Genomic DNA, 25,116 nt, shown 5'->3' with positions numbered 1-25,116 from the left:
GTGTCCTGGATGCCAAAGGCACCACAAAGAACTGAGTGGAGGAAGACTGTTCTTTCCCTGCCTGTCTTGGTCAGTGTGTCCTTGTCCTGGGAAAGGCCTCCCCAGCTTTGACTGTCTCCCCCTCCCTGCCAAGTCCACAATGTCCAGGTCACATAAAAAGAGGAGCGTGAATGGGGATTAAACCACGAGCAGTTTTAATGGTCTGGTTTTCTCCCTCCTATTTCCCCACTGTTAGTATTATTATTACTACAAGAATAAAGGATTCCTGAGAGCCTGTCCCCTCCTCTCCCTTGGGCCCCCCTTGACAGGACTCGTCCCTACCAACCCCCCTGGATTTCTGGGTAAAAAAAAAAGTGAAAGGCACTGCAGGGGTGGGGGTGGGGCTCAAGTGCCAGGGAGTCTGAGGGGTGGTGCAGGGGCAGGGCCAGGCCCTTGAGGGTTGAGAAGCTTCCTGAGGGCCCCAGCGGCGGGGGGGGGGGGGGGGCCTTCCCTGGGCCCCACTAACAGGCCTAGGAAAGTCCCTCCTCCCACCCCAACCCACTCGGGGTCTGCAGCAGGAGGATAATTAGTGTTGGGCTCAGAAAGGAGGAATGGAGGGCCCACTCTACTAGGACCCAAGGGCCAGACCCAAAGAGGGGACTGCAAATCACTACATCCTCAAAAGCCTGTTGTGTTTGGGGGCTGGGGGAGAGGAGCTGAACAAAACGTGAATTAGAATGAAATCCCTAGCCCAGGGACAAGACAGCAGCAGTGACCCAGGCTCCCGCCGAAGAGGGAGGGGAGGCCGGTCAGTCCAGGCCCGGGCCTAGTTGTCCCCACTGCCCCCTTGCCGAGCCCTGATGAACGCCATGCCGTGTGTGCGGAAATGGGTCTTGAGGTTGAGCGGGCTGTCACAGCTCTTGCCACAGACCTTACAGGTCAGTGGGCCTCCAGAAGCCGACAAGGGAGACTCTCCGCCCTCTGGGTCAGACCTCAGTGGAGGAGGGGCCTCTTCTTCCCCATCACCCAGGCCCAGGGCACTGGCGCTCCCCGCACCCCGTTTCTTCTTGTGGCTGATGAAGCGGTGCCTGCTCAGAGAGCCAGGGGAGGCGAAGCACAGACCACAGTCGAGGCACTGCTGGGCACCGCCATCCACCCTCAAGCCCACCATGAGGCTCTGCTCCACCGAGCCGCTGCTCCGGTAGCGCAGGGGGCCGTGGCCTCCCGAGCCGGGCCCGCCCCTGGGGGACTTGGCTGGAGGTGTTGTGCTGTCAGGCTCCTCACTGCAAGAGTCAGAGGACTGGCGGCGCTTCCGTCCCGGCCCCTGGCGAAGCGAGGGAAGAAATTAGGCCTCCCTATCACCCCACACCAACCCTGCCACCCCCGCCTAGCTTCCTGAGGCCAGGGCCTAGAACCCTGCAGTTCCCCAGTCCCACCGCCCCGAAAGAGCAGGCTGGGCCTCTGCCTACCTGGGCTCTGGCTCCGGGGCCCCGAGCCAGGGTGCCCCCCCGGCCGGGGGACTGGGCCCCGAGCGGCAAGCCATGCCGGACCTGGACGTGTTTCTCCAGGATCAGGCGGCTGCTGAAGGTGCGTTTTCCCTCTGTGCAATACCTGCAGGGGAAGAGTGGGTCACGTGGGTGCCAGGAGACTAGCCCAAACACCAAGGCCAGTGGCTTGAGGGGGGGGGGTGGGCGTTCCCAGAGCAGAGGGAGGTCTCAACCTTTGGTCCACTCTCGAGTCATGGTTGGAAGGTACTTAGTGGGACTGGGGGCATGGGGTGGGCAGGTCACTTGCTGCTCAGAGACAGTAAGGGGCTGGGGGGGGCGCTGCGGATGAGGCGGCAAGGGTTACCTGCATGGGTAAACTCGCTTGATACCCTCGTGATTGACCCTGACGTGGCGCCTCAGGCTGGGGGCGGAACAGAAGGAGCGTTCACACAGGCGACAGGGAAACTTTTTCACTGACTGGGAGAGCAGAGGGTAGGGAACCTCAGAGCCAGGCTCTAAGACCCCCTCCGCACAGCCGCACAGCCCAGTCCCAGGGGCAAGGCCCACTCACCTTGCCGTGCTCCTTCTTCATGTGAGCCACATACTCGTCTCGCTCAGGAAACCAGGAGTGACAAAGGCCACAGGTCCAGCCTCCAGGGCCCCCACCCCCACCCTTGATGCCTTTGTTCCCTAGTTCCCGTCGGGGCCGTTTGGTTGGGCGAGGGGGCTCAGGAGAGCTGGGCAGTTCTTCTTCTTCTGAGGATGAAGACGAGTCCTCAGTAGGGGCAGCTGCTCCTCCCCGAGCCACAGCCAAGTCCTCGGGCTCAGCCTTGGGGGTCATAAGGGCACCCGCAGCCCCTTTCCCAGCAGTCTCCTCCCCCGGGCGCCCGGACTGATGGGTGTTCTGTGACAGGGAGACAAGGGGGTGGCCACCGTGGGGGAGGGCCTGGCTTTGCCAGAGGCCTCGTTGCTCCCCCACGCCCACTTCCTGAGGGTTAGGTTACCCTAGCCCCAGGTCACCACAGCCAAGCGCCCCGCCCCTGTCCCTCAACTCCTCTACCTTAAGATGTTCCAGCATGGTCCTTTTCTGAGCAAAAAGCAGAGGACAAGATGGGCACTTAAAGACGCTGACACGCTGGGGCAGCAGGTGCTGGTCGAAGTGTGAGGAGAGGAGGGGTTTGTGAGTGAAGACCGTGTCACACATGGCGCACTTGTAGATCATCCTGTGTGGGCGGAGAGGACAGTGCAGACACCGTGCCCATCGGGGCCCCAATCCCGCTCCGGCCCACCCCGCTCCCTGCCAGGTCTCACTTGGCCTGTTGCGTGTGGAAGCTGGGGTGCTGGGTGTACAGGTGGGCATGGGCGCTGGGCGCGGACTTGAAGGCCATGGGGCAGATGGGGCACTTGTGAAAAACCTCGCAGTGCGACGTCTGGATGTGGGACTTGATGGAGTTCACGCCCCCGAACACCACCGCACAGCTGGGGCACCTAGGCGGCAGGGGGCGCGGAGGTGAGGCAGGCAGTCTCCAGCCCGTGCCCCAGCCCGGTCACCCCTGGGAACTGCTAGACTCGGAGGTCCACGGCGGCTGCAGTGGGGCACGAGCAAGGTGGGGAGAGGAGGCCCGCGGAGGCCGAAGCGGGGCAGACAGACAGACCTCGGCCTGAGGGGTTCAGCACGAGAGATGGGGCGCTCCCTGACAGGCCAGCTAAAAGGCTGGTGCTGGGACACAGGAGGCCGTAAAGTGCCGGGGGGGCCTCGGGGTGGGGGGCAGTGGCCAGACTGTGGGTAGGAGAGGCAGGAGGCACCTGTAGCCCACACGGCGAGACAGATGTAGACAGGCCTCCCGAAGATGGGTCTGAAAATTGGCTTGCAGGAAGTTGCCCCCACACTCCGGGCAGACATGGGGAGGCCGGTTCTTATGCATGCGCTGGTGGGCACTGAAGCTGCAGCGATTGGGGAGCATCATGGGGCAGGTTGGGCACACCTGTCGAGGGGGCGGAAAGAAGGGAAGTCGGTGAGGAGTGGCCTGTCCCCCATGACTTCTCCTGACCGAGCCCCCACCACCTTCCCAGATCCTACCCTTGTGGCGGCGGCCTCTACCCCCGGGAAGCGCCGCGAAAGGGAACTCACAGTGCTGCTGGCCCCGGGGGCAGGGGGCCCAAGCTGCTGGAAGTGGGCAGCCATGCCAGCCTTGTCCCGGCACTGCTCCTTGCACTCCAGGCAGCGAAAGCACGTGTAGGTCGAGGTGGCAGGGGCAGCCGGCGGCTCAGACGAGAGCGGCAGCACAGGGGCCTCAGCGGCAACGGCGGTAATGGCGGCGGTGATGGCCCCGTCACCCTTGCCCAAGGCAGGCAAGGCTGGAGGTCCGAGGGCGGGCGGGACAGCCAGCAGGGGCGTGATGTCCGGCTGCCCCACCATCTGGTCCAGGGCGACGGGCCTCATGACCAGGTGTGAGCACTGCATGACGAGCCCTTTGTCCTTGTGCTCTCGGGCGTGCAGCAGCAGGCTGCACTTGTTGAAGAAGACCAGGCGGCGCGCGCAGTGGTTGCAGGTGACCTCGATGCGCATGCTCCGGCGGTCATAGTGCCGCGCCAGGCTCTTCTCCAGCGAGAAGGCGTCCCCACACTCGAGGCAGCGGTAGCCTGTCGGAGGCAGGGCCAGCCCGGCCTCGGCCGGTGGGCTCAGGTTGGGCCGGTAGGCAGGCAGCAGGTTCTTGCTGTTGAGGATCTTGTTGAAGGCCTCCACCAGGCTGGACTGGGTCCGCGAGATCACCGTGCCACCCCCTGCACCTGGCCCGGTGGCTGCCTTGGAAGGCTGCACCATCACCACCGAGGCACCGTTCACCTTCTGCCCCCCGGTCCCCAGCCCTGCCCGCCCCTCCACCTTGGGCAGGGCTTGGGGCACCAGCCCTAGCACATTCTTAGCCAGCGTCTTAGGGCTGGTGGCAGCGCCCCCAGGCAGAACGACAGCTTTGCGGGCCACGCTGGCCGCCATCAGCATGGCGGTGCTTGCGTTCTGGATGGTGGCCACGGGCAGCACGGTGCCCTTTAGCCTTGTGCCGTCGCCCAGCTGGACGCTCACCACCTTTGGACCCTCAGGGGTCGAGGTTGCAGGGGACAGCTTCAGGAGGCCAGCCTCAGCCAGGAGGGTCCCCTCAGCCAAAGGGGCAGGAGGATCAGGGTCTGAGGGGACCCGGGTTACCGTCCTTGTGATACTCCCACAGGATGTTTTAATGGTCTTGATCCGCACCTTGAGAGGCCTTGAGGAGCTGGAAGAGGCAGGGGAGTCATTGCTGTCCTCATCTGCAGCCTCGGCTCCACTAGAGGGACTCTGGGGACTTTCGGGGGAAGGCTTATCCACCGGCCCCTCCTCCTCTTCTTCCTTCAGGGGCTGACAGCGGGGCACTTTGGGGGAGGCAGCAGGGCTCTGATGCCCGGGAGACTGCTTGAAGAAGGGCAACCCAGCAACCCCGGGAGGCGAGGCACTGGCAGAAACGCCCGTGGCCTCGGGGCTCGAGCCAGAGCCTAGCCCGGCTAGGCCCTGAGGATGAAGGGGGCTGCAGCTGTCTTGCTTCATGGTCCCCAGCGGTGGGGGAGAACCAGGTGGCAGCAAGGCTGGGCCATTCTCCCGGGACAGCTCAAAGGGAGAGGGGAAAGGAGGTGGGGTCATGGCCCCTTCCCGAGGCGGGGAAGGTGCGGAGGGAGGGAGGGGATCAGGGTGCTCCCCTGGCTCAGGCCCAAAATGAGCAAAGAGGTCCAAAGGAGCTTTGCCTTCCATGGCTTTTTCTTTCCAGGTACCCCCACTGGGAGGAGCTGGAGAGTGGGGTGTACCTGGAAGGGATGACTCAGGGCCCCCAAAACCATTCTGCATCAGACGAGGCCCCACAGGCCCTTCCTTAGTCACCCCCCCAGCCCGGGCCCCTTCCCCTCCTGAACTCCCAGCCGGGGACTCAGGCTGCTCAGGACACACAGTGTTCTTGACAATGACGCTGACTGCTGAGATGTCTGGCGGCGGCAGGCCATGATCAGAGGCCTGGGCTGGAACCTCGGGGCCATCCCTGGAAGCTGCTGCCGTTGCTTCTCCAGAGTCACCTCCTACACTGGGTTCTGGCTTTCCTGAGCCACCAGGCCCTTCGTTTTCTTCTGGCCCAGAGTGGATGGCTTCATTTGCGTCAATATCGGGAATGTCAAACGCAGCAAGGAGGTCATCAAAATCAGGGGTCTTCATGTCCCCCATGGCAGCAGATCCCAGACCTGATGAAAACAGAAAAAAAGAGCAAGAAACTTAGCCTTCAGGAGGCAGGAACCCTGGCCCACCTCCCTTGGGATCTCCATATTTATCCTCTCAGGACTCTGCAGTCTGACTTGGGTACACTTTTACCACAGCGCAAATCCTAGAGCTGGTGGAGGTACCTGGTTTGCCAAACCCTAAAACTGAAAGGTAGGTTATGCGCACATTCCAGGGAAGACACCAAGATCGAGAGAAAGCAGAAGAAAAGGAACTTTTCAGAAATACAGCTGAGAGACAAGGATAACAGAGACAGAGGGAGTTCAGTGAAGATCTTGGTTGAAACCACCTCGGCCCCTCCTGTGCCCAGCAAAAAACCCATCAATTAATCAATACCACTATTAAGGAGGAAGATGTACAGGACGCTCTGGGTCTAAGGGCTCATTCATGGCAGCATGGGATCCATTCATAATTCTTCATGGATCTTCTGGGGGTCCACAGAGATCTGAAAGGCCATGTGTACAAAGGGACAGTGACTTAAGCCAAGATGAAGAAATGATTCTAGTTCCAGCTTTATCAATGGCCTGATGTCCACTACCTTACTTTTGAAAGGGGAGGCAAGTAACCCATACATCACAGGGTGATTCTGAGCACAATATGAATCATAACCCTGAGAGTCAGAACCCAGAATAGGATTTATTATTACAGCTGGGACAAAAAAGGACATGTCAGGTCAAGGAGGAACTGGGAAGGAGAAAGCACTGGGAATCTGGGGCTGGGGTCAGAGACAACAGTCAGGGGTCAAGTCTAGGGACTTGGGGAGACCACTGGCACCTGGAGATCTAGCTTGGTTAACAAGGAGAAGTGGACTCAGGGAAATCACCCAAGAGACCAAGATGGACAGAATAAGACACAGGAACAGAAAGAGACAAAGACAAAAGACAGGGGAAAACCGTGACGGCAGCCTGGTCACAAGGGCCCCAGCCTAGGCCTCTCCTGTCACAAACACCTGCCGCTAGCTCACCTATCTTCCCCAGAGTGCCTCTGCCCTCCCGGAGCCAGCCCCTCCTCTCTCCCTCCCTCCCCATCTTGCTCTCTCAGGGCCAAACTCCAGGGTAACATCCAGCACGACCGCCACATAGGGGAAAAGCCAAGCCCCCTTACCCCTGTCATTCCTGCTCTGAGCTCCTAATTCACACTCCTCACTCTTTTCATTTTCCCTTGGCAACACCAGTCCAGGAAGTCTTGCCCAACCCCAACCTGGCCCAGTGAGTGTGCATGCGCACGCGCGCGTGCACACACACACACACACACACACACAAAATCCCACAAGACGCATGTGGCACTAAACCAACACGGCCAGCCTGAAGCTTGGGGGGGACCCGGATCTGTTCCTCACCAGTTTCTCCCCACAAGTGTTTCTAGATCTAGGAAGAAGAAACTGAAAAAGTCTCTGTCACTACACATTCTCTGCCCAGGATGCAAGCCATTTCTCAGGGCCAATTCCCTCACCTCCTGCCAGCCTTTAGACTGAAACTGGAGATGGTCCCAGCAGGTGGTAGCTGGCAATGGTGGGACCAAGGTAGGGTGGAGGAAGAGGGGACCAACAAGAGGAAGAAAAGGAAGTTTCCCCTCACCACCACCCCCTACTTAATTCTGCAGTCTCTGGATTTAAACAAAGCCCTCCACCCTTTGCCTCTGCCCTGATGGAGAGCTAGGGCCCTCCCTCCTCTGCCTGCTTCTCTCCCCACCAGGAGAAACCCGAGCTACCTTCCACACCGGCCCTCAGAAAAGTGGGCCGGTGGAGCACAGATCAGTGGCGACTAGGAGAAAACATCTGCCCACTCGCCCTCCCCAAGCAACTCCCCCTTTGGCGTCCAAGTGACTTAGAGGTCATGCGATAGCCAGGAGCCGACGGTCCACCAAGCAGCGGGAGCTCAAGGCCAAAGAGGCTTCCCCCACCCCACGGCCGAGGCCTTTCTGCGGCTGCTATGCCCCGACTCTTGGGCTCCGGCCCTCCCCCCTTTCCCTCTTGTTCTTCCCCAAAAGCCAAAGGAAGGGGCTGAACAGGAAGAGGGTGAACTGGCCTGGGTCGGCAGGGGGTTCCACTGCTCTTTGCCTGGCCCGGGGCCTGCAGAGCAGGGCGAGGGGCCGGCGGCCGGGGGCGATTAGGCTGCCGCCAAGCTGGGCAGCGGGCGGAATTAAGTCCCTGCCATCTGCCGAGGGCCGGCGCCGCGAGCATGTCCGGGGTTGCAGGGAGGGGGCGGGGTGTGCAGAGGAGAAGCCACTGGGGAAACTGAGGCGCACCGCGCTTCTCTCGCTCCCACCGTGAGAAGGGAAGGACCGGCCCCGGCCAGGCCAGGCCCTTGGGGAGCTGCCGCGCAGCACCTCCCGGCCCAGGACTTCACCGGAGTAGGGGAGGCGCGTGGAAAGAGAGGAGTCGGGAGGGGACGGTCTTTGCGTGACTCGCAGCTCTCCGGCCGGGGTCCGTCCCAACTCCCACCTCCTCCCCTCCCGTCCCGGCGCGGCACAGCCTCCTCCTCCCGCAGACTCCCGCGGCTCCCTCGAGACTGAGGAGTGATCCGAAGGCGCGCGGCGGCCCGGGGCACGAGCCTGAGTCCGGCCCGGGCCCGGACGCTGACCCGCGCCCAGTCGGGGTGCAGGCTCCGCTCCGGCCTGGCCCAGCTCCCCCGCCCCCGCCCCCGAACACGGACACCATTTTAGGTCGCGACATCCCGCAGCCACCAGTCACCGGGCCGTGCTTCGGACGCCTCTTGGGCTCGGGGCGCCAGGACTTGGGGACCCCTACCCTCCCTCCACGTTTACCCGGCTAGGGGCTGTGCTTTCAACAGGCTGGGAGTTTCGCCCATCAGCCTCAAGGGATGGAGGCGGCGGCGGGGCCTTCCTAGAAGCCGCCCCAGGGGGGCGGCGCGGAGAAGGGGGTAGTTGACCAAGTGGGGGAGGGGCGGGGGTATTTACCCGCCCCCCCAGGGGGCGGGGCCAAGGGCGGGTATTACCCCAGGCATGCTTACTTGTTCCGCTCCAAGTGCGGGCCGAGACCCGGCGGTCTCTACCCTGCTCCCACCGCCACCGCCACCGCCGCCGCCCTCCCCGAGGCCGCCGCTACTTCCTGCTTCTCTCCCGTTCAGCCTCCCCCTCCTTCAGCTCCCTCCGCGTTCCAGGTCTGGGCTGCCCGCTTCCGCACTCGCCATTGGCCAACACCCCCGTCGTTCAGCACTGCGCCCCTCCCAGGCCCGCACTGGGTTGGCCCTAAGTACTGCCGCTCGGAACTAGCCCCTCACAGTCCTCCCAGCCTCATTGGGCAAGGAGCCTAGGCCTTCTGAAAATGCCTCTCCCCATTGGTTGCGCCGGGCCCACCTGCCCCATCTGGGCATCTCAAAAATGACTGGCTTCCGCTACTGTCGCTTAGAAAGAAGCCAATCTGATCCCCTGCTTTCCCTCTGGAGGCGGTGACTGTCCCAGGTGCGTCTCCGCCCCCTCACTCCCTATTGGCCGCAATCTTTGAAGCCCGCAGTTCACTTATGCAAATTAAAAGAACTCTCAGCTTCTATTTGGTGGGCACTTTGAGGAGAACCTCGTCGACTCTGAGAGAAGCCCGGATGCGTAGATCCTTTTGCTTTGTTTTCTCAAACTAAACCCCAGTGTCAGTCATGCTGTGCAGAAGTCACAAAATGGGACGTTACCCAAAACATTACGTCATCTGGTTGACCAGTTCCTTGCCGTTTTCCCACTGTCTAAATCGTCATATAGGCTGGATGGATGGGGTTCTCACGCGGGCCAGCTCCTGGGCGATGGCGTCACCCGTACCTTCTCCCTCTGCAGGAGGGCGTGCAGTACGGGCGGGATTAAGAGTGTGGAAGGAACCGGCACCTGGAGCCCGGGACAGCCCTGCAGACCGGAAGTGGAGGAGAGATGACGTTAGAGTGCTGGCGTGGCCTGGGCCATTTCCAAAGGGATCTTAAAGCGGTATGCTGGTAGGCTTCCTAAGCACGGGGATGGGGTGTGAGCCGGCTGGCGCTTCCATTTCCCATTTAAGAGCTCTCCTTTTCCCCGCCCCCAGCACGGGCTGGGGGTGGAGTCGAAGCCGGTTTTCCCGCGCTTTGTTGCCACGCCCCCTGGAGGCGGGGGAAGGGGAGGGGATGTTCCGCAAACAAGTTGAGGTGGTACTCAGAACACATAATGCAAGCTTCGCGTGCCCTGCAGAGCACAGGCTCACCGGCCTGCGAACCTCCGCGGCTTGCGACGCACGAAGACGTTCATCACCGGGATGTGGTTATTTTAAAAGTGGTTTTGTTACCCTGCGCAGGGGTCACTGGACCTCTAGACCTCTGGATTTAGGACTCTCCGGCGTACCCTGAGAGTTTGCATGAGTAATAGCGACTGTATTGAGATGTGAATCCGAGCCTCTGGGTGGAAATCTTGGGAAATCTATGGTTCCATCGGGCAGGTCGCTCGACCTCCCTGAACCGGTTTTCTCATGGATAAAATTGGGATTATAATACCAACCGACATGATTGTTTTTGTGAGGATTAAACGCATTTAGTGCACCTGGGTGGCTCGGTGGGTTAAGCGTCTGCCTTCAGCTTGGGTAGTAATCCCAGGGTCCTGGGATCGAGTCCCGCGTGGGTTCTCCACTCAGCGGGGAGCCTGCTTCTCCCTTTCTCTCTGCCCCTCCTCCCCGCTTGTGCTCTCTCTCTCTCAAATAAATAAATAAAAATATTTTTAAATTGAAAAAAATAAACGCGTTTAGAACGTAAGGTTCTCTGTAAAGTGATGGGCAAATGGAATTAGTGCCTCCCTGTCTGCCGCCTTCTTGTTCCAGGTTTGCCTGCAGTTACTCCAGCTCACACAGCTCACAGCGTGGATATAGCCAACCGGCATTCCGTTCCCACTTCCTCTGCGTCTTCCTGCATGGAATAATAGTCACTACTGATGCACACGTACTGTGTGTGGGACCTATTATAAGAATTTCATGTACATTAACTTACATAATCCTTACCACAACCGCATGAGGGAGGTACTATTATTATCTCCATTTTACTGGGGAGGAAACTGGCACAGACAGGTTAGGTTAGGTATTAAGCAAGGTCAGAAGCAGTGGAGTTGAAATTCTAAGGGTCTAGAAAGCTAAACAGTGTTTCACAGATTCTTTTGCCCAGAGAGTTCTGAATAGAAGTTTGTTCTTCAATTAGATGCACTATTCACTCACCTAAGAAATATTTTAATTCAAACCAATACTTCAGCACCGTCTATAGGTAAAATACTGTTGTAGGCACTGAGGATACAGCAGTGAACAAAGCCGACAAGAATATCTGTCCTCATGAAACATACAGAGAAGACAAACAATAAATGTGGTAAATAAGTAAGATAAATAGAAGCATGTTAAAATCGGTAATTGCCAGGAGAAAAATGAAGCAAGACTATTAAGCCATGAAAAGAAATGCAGGAAGTTTAAATGCCTACTGCTAAGTGAAAGAAGCCAACTGGAAAGTCTGTATACTGTATGATTCCAACTATATGACATTCTGGAAAAAGCAAAACTGTGGGAGCAGTAAAAAGATCAGTGGTTGCAAAGTGTTCAGATGGAGGGAGGGATGAATTGGTGGAGCACGGTGGATTTTTCGGCAGTGAAACTATTCTCTATGATACTGTTATAGTGGATACATGACATTATACATTTGTCAAAAGCCCTACTGTAAACTATGGACTTTAGTTAATAATAATATATCAATATTGGTTCTTTAATTGCAACAAATGTACCACACTAGTACAAGATGTTAATCAGGGAAAACTAGGGATAAGGAAGTATACAGTAACTGTGATTTCTATTCAATTTTTCCATAAACCTAAAACTGCTCTAAGAATTATGCTATTAACCTGTTTTTAATGTGAAAAATAAAGAGGGAAGGAGGACAGGAAGTCTGGGAGGGCTGCAATTTTAGATAGCACAGACAGTAAAGGCCTTTCTGAGAAGGTGGCATTTAAGTAAAGGCTGAAAGTTAGTGAGTGAGCCGTGCAGCTATCTGCATAGCTACCTGTGAGACCATTCCAGAAAGAGAGTAAATACTAGACCTTGAGGTGGGAGTGTGTTCCAGAGGGGTAAGGGGGTGGGAGGAATGGATCAGGTCATGGGATGCTTTGGGGGCTATTGGAAGGACTTTGCTGTTTTCTCAGAGTGAGATAGGAAGGAGACATGACATAGTGGCCTGACTTACTTTGGGGTTGGATGTGCAGGGAAATGCAAATCAAAACCACAATGAGATATCACCTTACACCTGTCAGAATGGCTAAAATAAAAAACACAAGAAACAAGTCCTCATGCAGATGTGGAGAAATAGGAACGCTCATGCAGTGTTGGTGGGAATGCAGACTGGTGCAATGACTGTGGAAACTACCCTATGATCCAGTAATCACACTACTGGGTATTTACCCAAAGGATATAAAAACACTAATTCAAAGGGATATAAGTGCCCTATGTTTATTGTAGCATTATTTACAATAGCCAAATTATGGAAGCAACTTAAGTGTCCATTGATAGAGGAATGGATAAAGAAGATGTGGCATATACATATAATGGAATATTATTCAGCCATAAAAAAGAATGAAATCTTGCTATTTGCAATGACATCAATGGATCTAGAGAGTATAATGCTAGATGAAGTAAGTCAGAGGCGCTGGGTGGCTCAGTCGTTAAGTGTCTGCCTTCGGCTCAGGTCATGATCCCAGGGTCCTGGGATGGAGCCCCGCATCGGGCTCCCTGCTCCGCGGGAAGCCTGCTTCTCCCTCTCCCACTCCTCCTGCTTGTGTTCCCTCTCTCGCTGTCTCTCTCTGTCAAAAAAATAAATAAAATCTTTAAAAAAAAATGAAGTCAGTCAGAGAAAGAAAAATACCATATGATTTCCCTCATATGTGAAATTTAAGAAACAAAACAGATGAGCAGAGAGATGGGAAAAGGAGACAAACCAAAAACCAGACTCTTAACTACAGAGAACAAACTGATGGTTAACAGAAGGGAGGTGGGTGGAGGGATGGGTGAGATAGGTAGGAGGAGGGATGGGGATTAAGAGTACACTCATCCTGATGAGCGCCAAGTAATATATGGAAGTGTCAAATCACTATATTGTACACCTGAAACTAATATAACACTGTATGTTAATTACACTGGAATTAAAAATTTTTTTGCAATGAAAATTTTAAAGAAGAAAAATCTATCTAAATGAGTAAATAAACCATCATTTTTAAAAAAGATTTTATTTAAAAAAAAAGATTTATTTGTCAGAGAGAGAGAGAGAGGCAGGCAGAGGGAGAAGCAGACTCCCCGCTGAGCAAGGAACCCGATGCAGGACTGGATCCCAGGACCCTGGGATCATGACCTGAGCCCAAGGCAGCCGCTTAATGACTGAGCCACCCAGGCATTCCATAAAACATCATTTTTTTAATTTATTTTTTATTTTTTAAAGATTTTATTTACTTGTCAGAGAGAGAAACAGAACACAAGCAGGGGGAGAGGCAGGCAGAGGGAGAAGCAGGCTTCCTGCCGAGCAAGGAGCCTGATGTGGGACTCGATCCCAGGACACTGGGATCGTGACCTGAGCCGAAGGCAGCGGCTTAACCGACTGAGCCACCCAGGCATCCCCATCATTTTTTTTAAGAAGTTGGATGCGGGGGGGCACCTGCTTAGCTCAGTCGGTTAAGCGGCTGCCTTCGGCTCAGGTCATGATCCCAGGGTCCTGGGATCGAGCCCCGCATCGGGCTCCAGCCCCGCATCGGGCTCCCTGCTCCTCGGGAAGCCTGCTTCTCCCTCTCCCACTCCCCCTGCTTGTGTTCTCTCTCTGTCAAATAAATAAATAAAATCTTTAATAAAAAAAAAAAGTCGGATGTGGGGTACGAGAAAAAGAAATTCAAAACCTTGAGGCCAGAGGAAGTACAATGATGTTGCCTTTTTTTTTTTTTTAAGTAGTCTCCACACCCAATATGGGGCTTGAACTCACAACCCTAAGAGTCACATGCTCTACTGACTGAGCCAGCCAGGCACACCTGATGTTGCCATTTCTTGAGCTGGGAATTCTACCAGGAGAAGCACATTCCAGGGCAAGTTCAGCAGCTTAATTTCAGTCATGGTCAGTCATATGACTCTTCCAAGTGGAGATATAAATTTGGGTGTCATCAGCTTATAGATAGTATTTAAAATCCCAGTCAGAATGGATGAGATCATCAAGGGAATGTATGAAGATAGAAAAGAGAAAAAGTCCAAGGACTGAACCATGGGGAACTCCAAAGTTTGAAGGTCAGGGCAATAGGGGAACCAGTAAATGGGACTGAGAAAAACTGGAAAGAAAAGAAAGAGAGGGGCGCCTGGCTGACTCAGTAGGTGGAGCATGTAGCTGGTTTTTTTTTTTTTTAAGATTTATTTACTTGTGAGGGGTGAGGGGCGGAACAGAGGGGGGGCAGTCTTTTTTTTTTAAGATTTTTATTTATTTCTTTGAGAGAGACAGATAGCAAGAGAGAGCATAAGCAGGGGTAAGAGGGAGAAGCGTAGGGAGCCCAATGTGGGGCTCAGTCCCAGGACCCTGGGATCATGACCTGAGTCGAAGGCAGACGCTTCACTGAGCCACCCAGGCGCCCCAGGGAGAGACAGTCTTAAGCAGGCTCCCACCTGAGCGCAAAGCCCTATGCTGGGCTCGATCTCACAACCCTGAGATCAGGAGCGTGGGAGTCTTGATCTCGGGGTTGTAAATTCAAGCCCCACGTTGGGTGTAGAGATTACTTAGAAATAAAAACTTAAAAAAAAAAGGAGAGAACCAGGAGAACGTTGTGTCCTTGAAGCCACATAAAGAGTTTCTTTTTGGGGGCGCCTGGGTGGCTCAGTCGTTAAGCGTCTGCCTTCGGCTCAGGTCATGATCCCAGATTCCTGGGATCGAGCCCCTGGTCGGGATCCCCACTCCACGGGAAGCCTGCTTCTCCCTCTCCCACTCCCCCTGCTTGTGTTCCCTCTCTCGCTATGTCTCTGTCAAATAAATAAATAAAATCTTAAAAAAAAAAAAGTTTCTTTTTGTTTGTTTTTAAGAAAGTGTTCCAAGGAGGAGGAGAAAAGAATGGTAAATTGTCAGATGCCACTGAAAGATCAAATAAGATGAAGCCAGGGAATGACCAGTGGATTAAGCAAAATGGAGATTATGGGCGAGCATGATAAAGACAGATTAGGTGGCCTGGTGGGCAGAAGAGCTTGTATGTAGTGGGTTCAAAAGAATGATAGTGGGTGGGAAACAGTGATTATAGACAGTTCTTTCCAAGGAGGGGAGGAGAGAAATGGGGTGGTAACTAGAGGGGAAACAGAGGTGAGGAAGGGACTATTTCAAGATGAAGGAATTGCAGGGACTCCTGGGCTCAGGTCAGGATCCCAGGTCCTGGGAGCCCCACGGCAGGCTCCTTGCTCAACAGGGAGCCTGCTTGTCCGTCTGCCTGCCCCTCCCCCTGTGCGCTCTCTCTCTCTCCCTCTCTCTCTCACAAATAAATAAATAAAATCTTAAAAAAAAAAAAGTTGAAGGAATTGCAGTATGTTAGTACACTGAGGGGAAAGATCCTGTACTGACGAAAATCTGGGGTTGCAGCAGAGATAGAAGAGAGTTCCTGGAGCCAAATGGTTAAAAAGATGAGGGGTGGGGCCTAGTCCGCAAGCGGAAGGCCAAGGATCATTCACCTATAATAACAGGAGAGAAGGCAGAGTAAGTGGGCACGGCAAGGAAGCTGTAAAAATCTCTCTAGTTGCTTCTGTTGCTGGGGTGTAAGAAACAAAACCATTCCCCCAAGAGTGAGGATGACGGAGGGGCTGGAGGTTTGAGGAGAGGGAAGGTAGGATATAGGCATTTAGGAGCAGATCGAGGTTGGAAGGCTCGTTTACAAGACACTGGAATCAACATTAGGACAGGAATAGTGCAGGAGAGAGGGACAGGGTGGGGTGCGAGCAGCAGATGCCTGCAACAAGGAGAGGTGGTCCTGGTTTAATGAGAAGGTACTGCTGTGTGTGTGTGTGTGTGTGTGTGTGTGTGTGTACATTACTAGCTCCCCAAAGGCTCCTTCCCAGACAATAATTATTTCTGCTTCTTTCTTTTCTTTTTTTTTTTTAAGGTAGAGAGAAGGTGAGGAGGGGCAGAGGAGAGGGAGAGAGAGAATCCCAAGCAGGTGCCAGGCCCAATGCAGGGCTTGATCTTATGACCCTGAGATCATGACCTGAGCCAAAATCAAGAGTCGGACACTTAACCGACTGAGCCACCCAGGTGCCCCGATTACTATCTGCTTCTATCACCATTGATTCATTTTGCGTGTTCTTGAACATCATATAAATTGATATCATACAATATATAATTTTTGTGTATCTAGTTTCTGTCAACATTTTGGTTGTGAAATCTAATGTTGTGGCAATAGTTTTGGTTTGTTTGTTTTTTTGCTATGTAGTATTTCATTTTATTGACAAACCCACAATTTATCCATTCTGCTGTTAATGGACATTTTGGTTATATCCAGTTTTTGGCTATCCTGAATAAAACTCCTATGACATTCTTGTACCTGTATTTTCATGCACAGGTGCACTAATTTTTCTTGAGTATGTAGCTGGGCCATAGGGGATGTGTATGTTTAGCTTTAGTAGATAGTATCTAAATATTCCAGTTTATACTCCTCCAGGCAATGTACACGTGTACAGTGTCCTCACCGACATTTGGTATTGTCAGTCCTTTTAGCTTTAAGTATTTTGGTGGTTATGTTGAAGTATTTCATTGTGGTTTTAATTTGTATTTCCCTGATGCAAAATGAGATTAAGCAACTTTTCGTTATTCTTATTGGCCATTTATAGCTTATCTTTTGTAAAGTGCTTGTTCAAGTCTTTGCCCATGATTTTACTGCGGGTTTTTTGCTCATCAGTTTGTAGTTTTTTATATTTTCTGGACACAAGTGCTTTGTCAAGTATGTTAATTCCAGTTATTTTCTCCCAGTCTGTGTGGTGCCTTTCCACTGTCTTAATGCTATTTTTTGGTAAACATAAATCCTTTCTTTTTATTGTGCTGAAATTCACATAACATAAAATTAACATTTTAAAGTGAACAATTGATCAGCATTTAGTATAACCACGATGTTGTGTAAAACCACATCTGTCTAACTCCAAACATTTTCATCCTTTCCTTTCACCCCATACCCTTTAAGTAGTCACTCCCATTCCCCACCCTCCCAACCCCTGAAAACCAGCAATCTGGATCGTTCTGTGAATTTACCTATCTGGATATTTCATAAATGGAATCCTACAATATATGACCTTTTATGTCTGGCCTCTTTCACTTAGCAGAATGTTTTTAAAACTCATCCAAGAAGTTCTTAATTTTAATAAAGTCTAATTTATCAAACCTTTCATTGGGGTGCCTGGGTGGCTCAGTTCATTAAGCATCTGCCTACGGCTCAGGTCGTGATCTCAGGGCCTGGGATCAAGCCTCATGTCAGCCTCCCTGCTCAGCTGGAAGTCTGCTTCTCCCTCTCACTCTCCCTCTGTGCTCTCTCTCTCTCTCTCAAATAAATAAATAAAATCTTTTAAAAAATTGTTTTTAAATTAAATTAAATTTAATTTAAAAAAAACCCTTTCATTTATGGTTAGTGCTTTTGTGTCCTGGTGAAGGTCAAGAAGTTTTGTTTGTTTGTTCGTTTTTCCAAAAGCTTTATTTGTTTTACTTTTCACATTTAGGTTCATGATCTATTGTGAATTAATGTTTGCATACACTGTGAGTTTAGGGATTCTCCCCCATATGGATATTCACTATTTACTGAAAAGACCATCCTTTCCCCCCACCAAATTGCAATGGAATAGTATTGTGTTCTTGAAATGAATAGTTCCGGTAGTAACCAGTAGCTTCCTGATATCCTCCCAACTTCCTAATCATGGCAAAAATAGCAGTTTCCCTGGCAGACTAGTTCTGCCATTTTCTGAGAATCATTCCTGGAAGCCGAGCCAGCACCCTCCCTTGCAGCCCTTCCAAGTACTTTGCAAATACCTAATTCAATAAATTGAATTCCTTTTTTCTTAATATTGGATTTCATTTTTTGTACAGAGCCCAGACCAGCCAAGCCCTCACACTGTGTATACTACTCATCGGGCTTGTCTCTGGTGCTACTGGTGCATGTATTGTTGCCTGGAGCTTCAATTTGTCTCATTGCCCCAGCAGCTACCTTGTTATAGGGCCGGTGGGACTGTGGTAACAAAGAAGGGAAAAGCCTTCCTGTGGTTTATTTTAGACTGTTGCCCCCTGAGGGAAAAGTGAGCTGCTGAAATGACCCTGAGTGTGAGAGTGCGACCCAGGCTTGCTCAGCCTCATCCCCTCACGCCGCAGCAGTCATGCAGGTAGACGCAGCTTTCAGACGCTGGAAGTTCTCACAGCCCCGGGCCCCAAAATCCCCTCATCAGTCCACACCGTCTCCCTGAGTGCCTCATCCACAAGCATCCATCACCTTGGCCTGACAGCTTTGCATGTGTGCCACTCACTCGCACCTGAGTTCCAGAGTGCCACCCAGAAGTGCCACAGACACTTCCAAGGCCCCATGATGAGAACCCAATTCACCACTTTCTACCAAACATTCTCTTGTCCCTGGATCTGCATCTCAGGGAAAGTTAGCACTGCTGACCCACACACAGAAACCTGGGAGGCATCTTCCACTCATTCCTCTTCCTCATTACCCGTGATGACAAAGGCCTATCAATTCTAACTCCTTAATATCTCTCCAGTCCACCCCCCAGGCCCATCATCACAACCCTTGTTCCAGCCACCATCATATCTAATGTTTGCAACAGATTCCTTATCCTTGCCCCACCCCCATTGAGAATGTTTTCCTATAAAACAAAACTAATCCTATTCAGATGCTTAAAACCCCTCATTCTCTCAAATGCCCGCATGATGAAGTCCAAGCTCATCATACAAGGGTGAAATAAAGACATTTTTGGCACATATGAGGGTGAAATAAAGACATTTTTACACCAACAGAAACAGAGTTTACTACCAGCGTATCTTAACTGTAAGAACTCTTACAGGATTGCCTTCTGGGAGAGTATAAACTATCCCAGAGAGAAGGTCTATGAAGCAAAAAAATCAGTGAGAAAAAAAAATTAGTAAACTTGGGGGTAAAGCTAAATCAACACTGCTTGTATATGACAATAATAATCACATCTAATTTATGTGGTTCAAAAGCAAGACAGACTTCTGGGCATAGAGGGTATATTATAGACACTCATTTATTTTTGCTCCTTCCAAAAATCTACTGGAATGATAATAAAGGCATTTTTAAAAAGACATAAGCTCACAAAGACAAAGAGAACGGAAAAGTGAAATTTGGGAAGCTAGAAAGCAGGTGAATGTGTGTAACTGACGGCATGGACCAAGGAAAACTGAATTCTAAGTCAGTGGGCAAAGCTGGGAGGCAAGTTGGTTAGACTGCAGGTGCAGAAGCCCTGGACTATCAGGAGTCAGCAGCACCAGCTACTTCTGACAGGGATGATAAAGATGCGGTGAAAAACAGGGAAACTATTTGAAAATCTGTCTAAGGAGGGTTGTAACCCAGGTCCCCTGACGCATTCCTTTTTTTTTTTTTTTAAAGATTTTATTTATTTATTTGACAGAGAGAGAGAGCACAAGCAGGGGGAGCAGCCAAGGGAGAGGGAGAAGCAGGCTCCCCGCTGAGCAGGGAGCCCAATGTGGGGCTTGATCCCAGGACCCTGGGATCATGACAGGAGCTGAAGGCAGATGCCCAACCAGCTGAGCCACCCAGGCGCCCCTCCCCTGATGCATTCCTTGCATACTCTGTGACTCCCTCCTCCACCATGGCAGAAAAGTGGAGTCTCCAGAGAGGGCAGGAATAGGATGCTAAAAACAAGAGGACCAAAAGAACATTTACATCCTGAATTCTGAGAGCCCCAGCCCTTTCCCCAAACTCAGGACCCAGAATGCTAGCAATTAGAACCATTCTTTCCAAGAAAGAGACTGGAATATGCTTGCTTCAAAGAATCTGATTTAAAGATACTGACCTCAGGGATTCCCCCAGGAAAATGTCTGGCCAGATCATGCTAGAAAGAACCTTACGGCTAACAGCTCCCCGCCAAGGCTCAAAAATATTGTCTCCCACACACTGAGAAAGTAAATCTTAGAGAAGGTAAAATCCTGCCCTGCCATTCATGAGGCTAAGAGACACAGAAAGCCAGCAAAGTTAACAAAAAACACTCTTTCTCCCAAGGTATGTAGCAATAAAGTTCATAAGGTCTCCCTTCTGTAACTACTGCTTTCTCACTCACTGAGAAACTTTGTTCTCTAAACTCATGGGCCATAAGAAACATTGCTATTTGAAAGCCTATCAGTAAGAATGAATCATTCTCCTTTGGCCTGAAGGATCCAAGTCATCTTGAGAGAGAAGCAGTCCTGATTTACAACCCAGGTGCAGAGCTTCAGATAAAGGGTTTCTGGACATAGTATTTCACATCTATGTTTACTTCTCAGTCCAGCCCTGATATTAACCGCTTTACATGGATCCCTGTTTACCTTGAGCCTATTAGAACACTGCTTCATTTAAGTTTCACCTAAGCCGGAGCACCTGGGTGGCTCAGTTGGTTGAGCGACTGCGTTGGGCTCAGGTCATGATCCTGGAGTCCCTGGATCAAGTCCCACATCGGTCTCCCTGCTCGGCAGGGAGTCTGCTTCTCCCTCTGACCCTCCCCCCTCTCATGTGTTCTCTCTCAAATAAATAAATAAAATCTTTAAAAAAAAAAATTGGGGCGCCTGGGTGGCTCAGTTGGTTAAGCCACTGCCTTCGGCTCAGGTCATGATCCTGGAGTCCCGGGATCGAGTCCCACATCGGGCTCCCCGCTCAGCAGGGAGTCTGCTTCTCCCTCTGACCCTCCTCCCTCTCCTGCTCTCTCTCATTCTCTCTCTCTCTCAAATAAATAAATAAAATCTTAAAAATAAATAAATAAATAAAATAAAAAATTTTAAAAAATAAGAAAAAAAAAATTTCACCTAAGCCAGGGCGCCTGGGTGGCTCAGTTGTTAAGCGTCTGCCTTCAGCTCAGGTCATGATCCCAGGGTCCTGGGATTGAGCCCCGCATCGGGCTCCCTGCTCAGCAGGAGGCCTGTTTCTCCCTCTCCCACTCCCCCTGCTTGTGTTCCCTCTCTCTGTCAAATAAATAAAGAAAATCTTTAAAAAAATACAAAATAAATTTCACCTAAGCTTCACCCTTGCCCCAAGGCCCGTAGTCCATGTATCTCTTCCTTTGTTTGGTGAGATACCTATGATTCCTTTGGTCTGTGGATTCCCACACTGCGCCACAGGCCGATAGGCCCATGCTGGCTGTTGGCTGGTTGGGCTTGGACAACTCTTTCAAAGAAAACTGGAGGCTTTGGTCCACCAAAGCGAGAGAGTAAACCAAGAATGAAGTCCAGTGGATTGTGGGAAATAGGATCTGACACAGGCAAGAAGCAAGGAGAATTGCAGGAGGAGAGTGGGGGGGGGGGTCACAGGGGAGAGGGCAAAGAGGTCAGAGAGGTTCGGCCCAGGAGCCCCCAGGAAAAACTTCAGTGGGAAGGTGAGATTGACTGAGGGCCTTCAGAGGAAATGTAGACAGTTGGAGAAGAGTTTAGGGTCAGTTAGTAATAAGTAGAAGACAAAAAACACTCCAAGGAAGGAAAAGTATCCTCGTGACACATCTGTGAATAACATTTACATAGTCAAAGTAATGAAAATTCTGAATAGTCCTTTAACCAAAGTTGTTATATAATCATATGGAGGAAGTGGGGGAGAGAGGGTGAGGCTATGGAAGATCTGAGTCCTCATCTTCCATTTTAGAAATCTATGCATAATATTATAAAGTAAAAAATCAAGTATTCACCATATAAGATGTTATTTAGGGATATGGAGATAACTGCTAAACTACCCTGCACAGGGGTTGAAAGTGGTTGCTTCTAGGTAGGGGAAGATGGGTAGAGTGGGCTGGGATGTGTTGTTCATAGCAAGTATTGTACTGTTTACCTCCAAATTGTAGCTCAAAAACCCAAAACTAAAACTAGAAAAGATAGAACTAAAATCTTGAGCTTAATTGCATATTGGTTGGGAGGGGTTGATTAAAGTCACTCTAAGGTTTTAATTTTGATTGTTAAATTAAATGTTCATGTTAAAATTTTTCATTTAGGGGTACCTGGCTGGCTTAGTCGGTGGAGTGTGCAACTCTTGATCTCGGGGTTGTGAGTTTAAGCCCCACACTGGGTGTAGAGATTACTTAAAAATAAAATCTTTGGGGCGCCTGGGTGGCTCAGTCATTAAGCATCTGCCTTCCACTCAGGTCATGATCCCGGGGTCCTGGGATCGAGCCCCATGTCCGGCTCTCTGCTTAGCCTGCTTCTCCCTCTCCCACTTCCCCTGCTTGTGTTCCCTCTCTCGCTGTGTCTCTCTCTGTCAAATAAATAAATAAAATCTTCAAAAATAAATAAAATCTTTAACAAGAAAAATAAAAAATAAAATAAAAATTTTCATTTAAATATTAGTAGAAGAGAAGCAGAGTATATAATTTCCAAGTAGATAGGGAGGAAAAACGGAATGGAGGGGTATTCAAATAGCCCAAAAGAAGACAAGAAAGGAGAAAAATAAAGGACTTAGAAAATTCTGGATGGATAAAAACCACCAAAAAACATTTGCTAGAAATGAATCCAGTGATATCCCAATCACAATCAATGTAAATAAAGTGAAATCTCCAGTTAAAAGGCAGTTTTTATTTATTAAACTAAATAAACATTAATATCCAGGTTTATATATTGATTACAAGATACATACCTAAAACATAAGAAATATGAAGGTTAAAACTAGAAGAATAGAAAATATATATGTGCCAGGCAAATACAACCAAAAGAAAGCTAGTGTAGATATATTAATACCAGATAAAATGAAACAAAATTTATGACAAAAGCACCCACAGGTAAAAAGAGCTACTATTTTGATATAAGTTCCAATTCACTACAAAGACATGATCATTATAAACCTATGTTTTTAATAATACAGCTTCAATTTTATCAAGAAAAAATTAACAGAACAGCCAAGAGAAATGGATAAATCCACCACAGTTGTGGGAAATCTTAACATAGATCTCTCATTTAACTGATGGATCAAGAAAACAGAAAAAATATATATGTGTGTATGTTTTTCATCAAGAATATAGAAGATTTGAGGGGCGCCTGGGTGGCTCAGTTGGTTAAGCATCTGCCTTCGGCTCAGGTCATGATCCCAGGGTCCTGGGTTCGAGCCCCACATCGGGCTCCCTGCTCAGTGGGAAGCCTGCTTCTCCCTCTCCCACTCCCCCTGCTTGTGTTCCCTCTCTCGCTGTGCCTCTCTCTGTCAAAAAAATAAATAAAAATCTTTAAAAAAAAAAAAAAAGAATATAGAAGATTTGAGGGACGCCTGGGTGGCTCAGTTGGTTAAGCATCTGCCTTCAGCTCGGGTCATGATCCCAAGGTCTTGGGATCGAGTCCCACATCGGGCTCCCTGCTCGGCAGGGAGTCTGCTTCTCCCTCTCCCTCTGCTGCTCTCTGTCAAATAAATAAATAAAATTAAAAAAAAAAAAGAATATAGAAGATTTGAGCAACACAACCGAAGGTTTGACCTAATGAATTTATATAAAACCCTGCAGCCAATTACTAGAGAATATGTATTTTTTTCTCAAACACATACAACATTTTAAACAAATTTATTAAGGTATACCTGACATACATAAGCTGCACATATTTAAAATGTACAATTTGATAAGTTTCAACTTAGTATACATGCATAAAACCATCACCACCGTCAAGAAGATGAACATATTAATCAATCCCAAAAGTTTGCTCATGAACCTGTTATCTTGGGTGGCAACGTAACTGGTTGAAAGACTACATTTTCCACCTCTTACAGCTACTTGTGACCATGTGACTACATTCTACGTATATAAACACAAAGAAGACGTGAGTGGTGTTTACTGGATGGATCTTCCGGAAATGTTCCTTAAAGGGGCAGAAAGCTGACATATATCCTTTTTAATCCTTTAATCTTTAATCCTTTTGATCCTTTTCCCCTTTTCCCCCACTTTCTCTTCCTGTTTGGAACACAGACTTGATGACTGAAGGATCTTGTGATCTGGAGGCACGTTGCGGATAGAAAACACAGGCTAAGGATGGTAAATAGGGGGGGTGCCTGGGTGGCTCAGTCGTTAGGCGTCTGCCTTTGGCTTGGGTCATGATCCCAGGGTCCTGGGATCAAGCCCCGCATCGGGCTCCCTGCTCGGCGGGAAGCCTGCTTCTCCCTCTCCCACTCCCCCTACTTGTGTTCCCTCTCTTGCTGTGTCTCTCTCTGTCAAATAAATAAATAAAATCTTTTAAAAAAAAAAAAGGGTGGTAAACAGGGAAGCTGAGGAACCCCTGAAACCATGTAGGCCCTGGGCTATCTACATCCGGACCTCATTACCTTGAGAGAAAAATTAACTTCCGCTTGTTTAAGTCTCTGCTATTTCCAGTCTCAGTTACAAACATAAATGCAGTTCTAAATTGATGGAAGTGGAGTATCTAAAATGTGGCATTTGCTTAGGGGAAGCATGTTGGCCAATCGTTTAGGGAGGATCCACTCCACTGCAGGCTGGAAAGCTAGCAGCCCCTAGTACTTGCAAACCACTTATTGTTGTACCTTAGAAAGCCACTGAGAACGGGTTTCATGTTCTTGTTGGTGCTGCTTTTAGCAAAATTCTGCATGAGACATGAAGTTACGCTTGAACCAGTCTAAAAGAAAAAGAAAAGAAAAGAAACGAAAATAACACGGCTAAGGAAAGCACTCTTCTCTCTACACACACACACAATCAGGAATATAAAAGTTGATGGAGAGTCTCATTATATGGAGGCTTCTCTATCCCAAACTGAAGCAGTTCAGAATAGCAGCTGCTAAACAGTCACCCGCCAGGAGATAGCACTGTGGCCCCAAACCTTTTCAAGCATCTTTGCTTAAGAGTTCTGTGCCTGGGGGCGCCTGGGTGGCTCAGTCGTTAAGTGTCTGCCTTCCGCTCGGGTCATGATCCCAGGAACTTCTCCCTCTCCCACTCCCCCTGCTTGTGTTCCCTCTCGCTCTCTCTCACTGTCCCTCTCTGTCAAATAAATAAATAAGATTTTTTTTTTTTAAGATTTCTTATTTATTTATTTGACAGAGACAGAGATAGCAAGAGCAGGAACACAAGCAGGGGGAGTGGGAGAGGGAGAAGCAGACTTCCCGCGGAGCAGGGAGCCCGATGCGGGGCTCGATGCGGGGCTCGATGCGGGGCTCGATGCGGGGCTCGATCCCAGGACCCTGGGATCATGACCTGAGCCGAGGGCAGAC

At 50.5% G+C, this 25,116-nt stretch overlaps 1 protein-coding gene across 6 annotated transcripts; it reads right to left on the bottom strand.

Moving 5' to 3' along the window:
• Positions 1-171: 171 nt before the first annotated feature.
• ZNF687 (zinc finger protein 687) lies at positions 172-9,612 on the bottom strand. 6 transcript variants are annotated; one of them, XM_081815898.1, is made up of 10 exons: positions 8,727-8,865; positions 6,091-6,199; positions 3,598-5,720; positions 3,273-3,451; positions 2,778-2,954; positions 2,527-2,689; positions 2,038-2,370; positions 1,831-1,943; positions 1,449-1,590; positions 172-1,303 (listed from the first exon to the last, which is right to left on the bottom strand). In XM_081815898.1, the coding sequence occupies exons 3-10, from the start codon at positions 5,701-5,703 to the stop codon at positions 806-808; spliced, it is 3,711 nt and encodes a 1,236-aa protein (XP_081672024.1). In that variant the 5' UTR covers positions 5,704-5,720; positions 6,091-6,199; positions 8,727-8,865; the 3' UTR covers positions 172-805. The 6 variants fall into 6 exon arrangements, with proteins under 6 accessions (XP_081672024.1, XP_081672025.1, XP_030896992.1 ...); XM_081815899.1 differs by lacking the exon at positions 8,727-8,865 and adding an exon at positions 8,521-8,631; XM_031041132.2 differs by lacking the exons at positions 6,091-6,199; positions 8,727-8,865 and adding an exon at positions 9,523-9,612.
• Between the last annotated feature and the right edge of the window lie 15,504 nt (positions 9,613-25,116).

The sequence above is a fragment of the Leptonychotes weddellii genome, chromosome 4 (assembly GCF_054177405.1).
Source record: "Leptonychotes weddellii isolate Sample4059 chromosome 4, ASM5417740v2, whole genome shotgun sequence".
In the NCBI taxonomy this organism is placed as follows: Eukaryota; Metazoa; Chordata; class Mammalia; order Carnivora; family Phocidae; genus Leptonychotes; species Leptonychotes weddellii.
This window is presented reverse-complemented; position numbering and strand designations above follow the sequence as displayed.

Excerpts from the sequence above, each read along its gene's own strand:
- ZNF687 (XM_031041132.2), bottom strand. The coding sequence starts at position 5,703 with ATGGGGGACATGAAGACCCCTGATTTTGATGACCTCCTTGCTGCGTTT. Across the intron at positions 3,452-3,597 it reads CCCCCGGGGCCAGCAGCACT|GTGTGCCCAACCTGCCCCAT; the intron begins GTGAGTTCCCTT and ends CCCCCTCGACAG. Across the intron at positions 1,304-1,448 it reads GCCCCGGAGCCAGAGCCCAG|GGGCCGGGACGGAAGCGCCG; the intron begins GTAGGCAGAGGC and ends TCGCTTCGCCAG.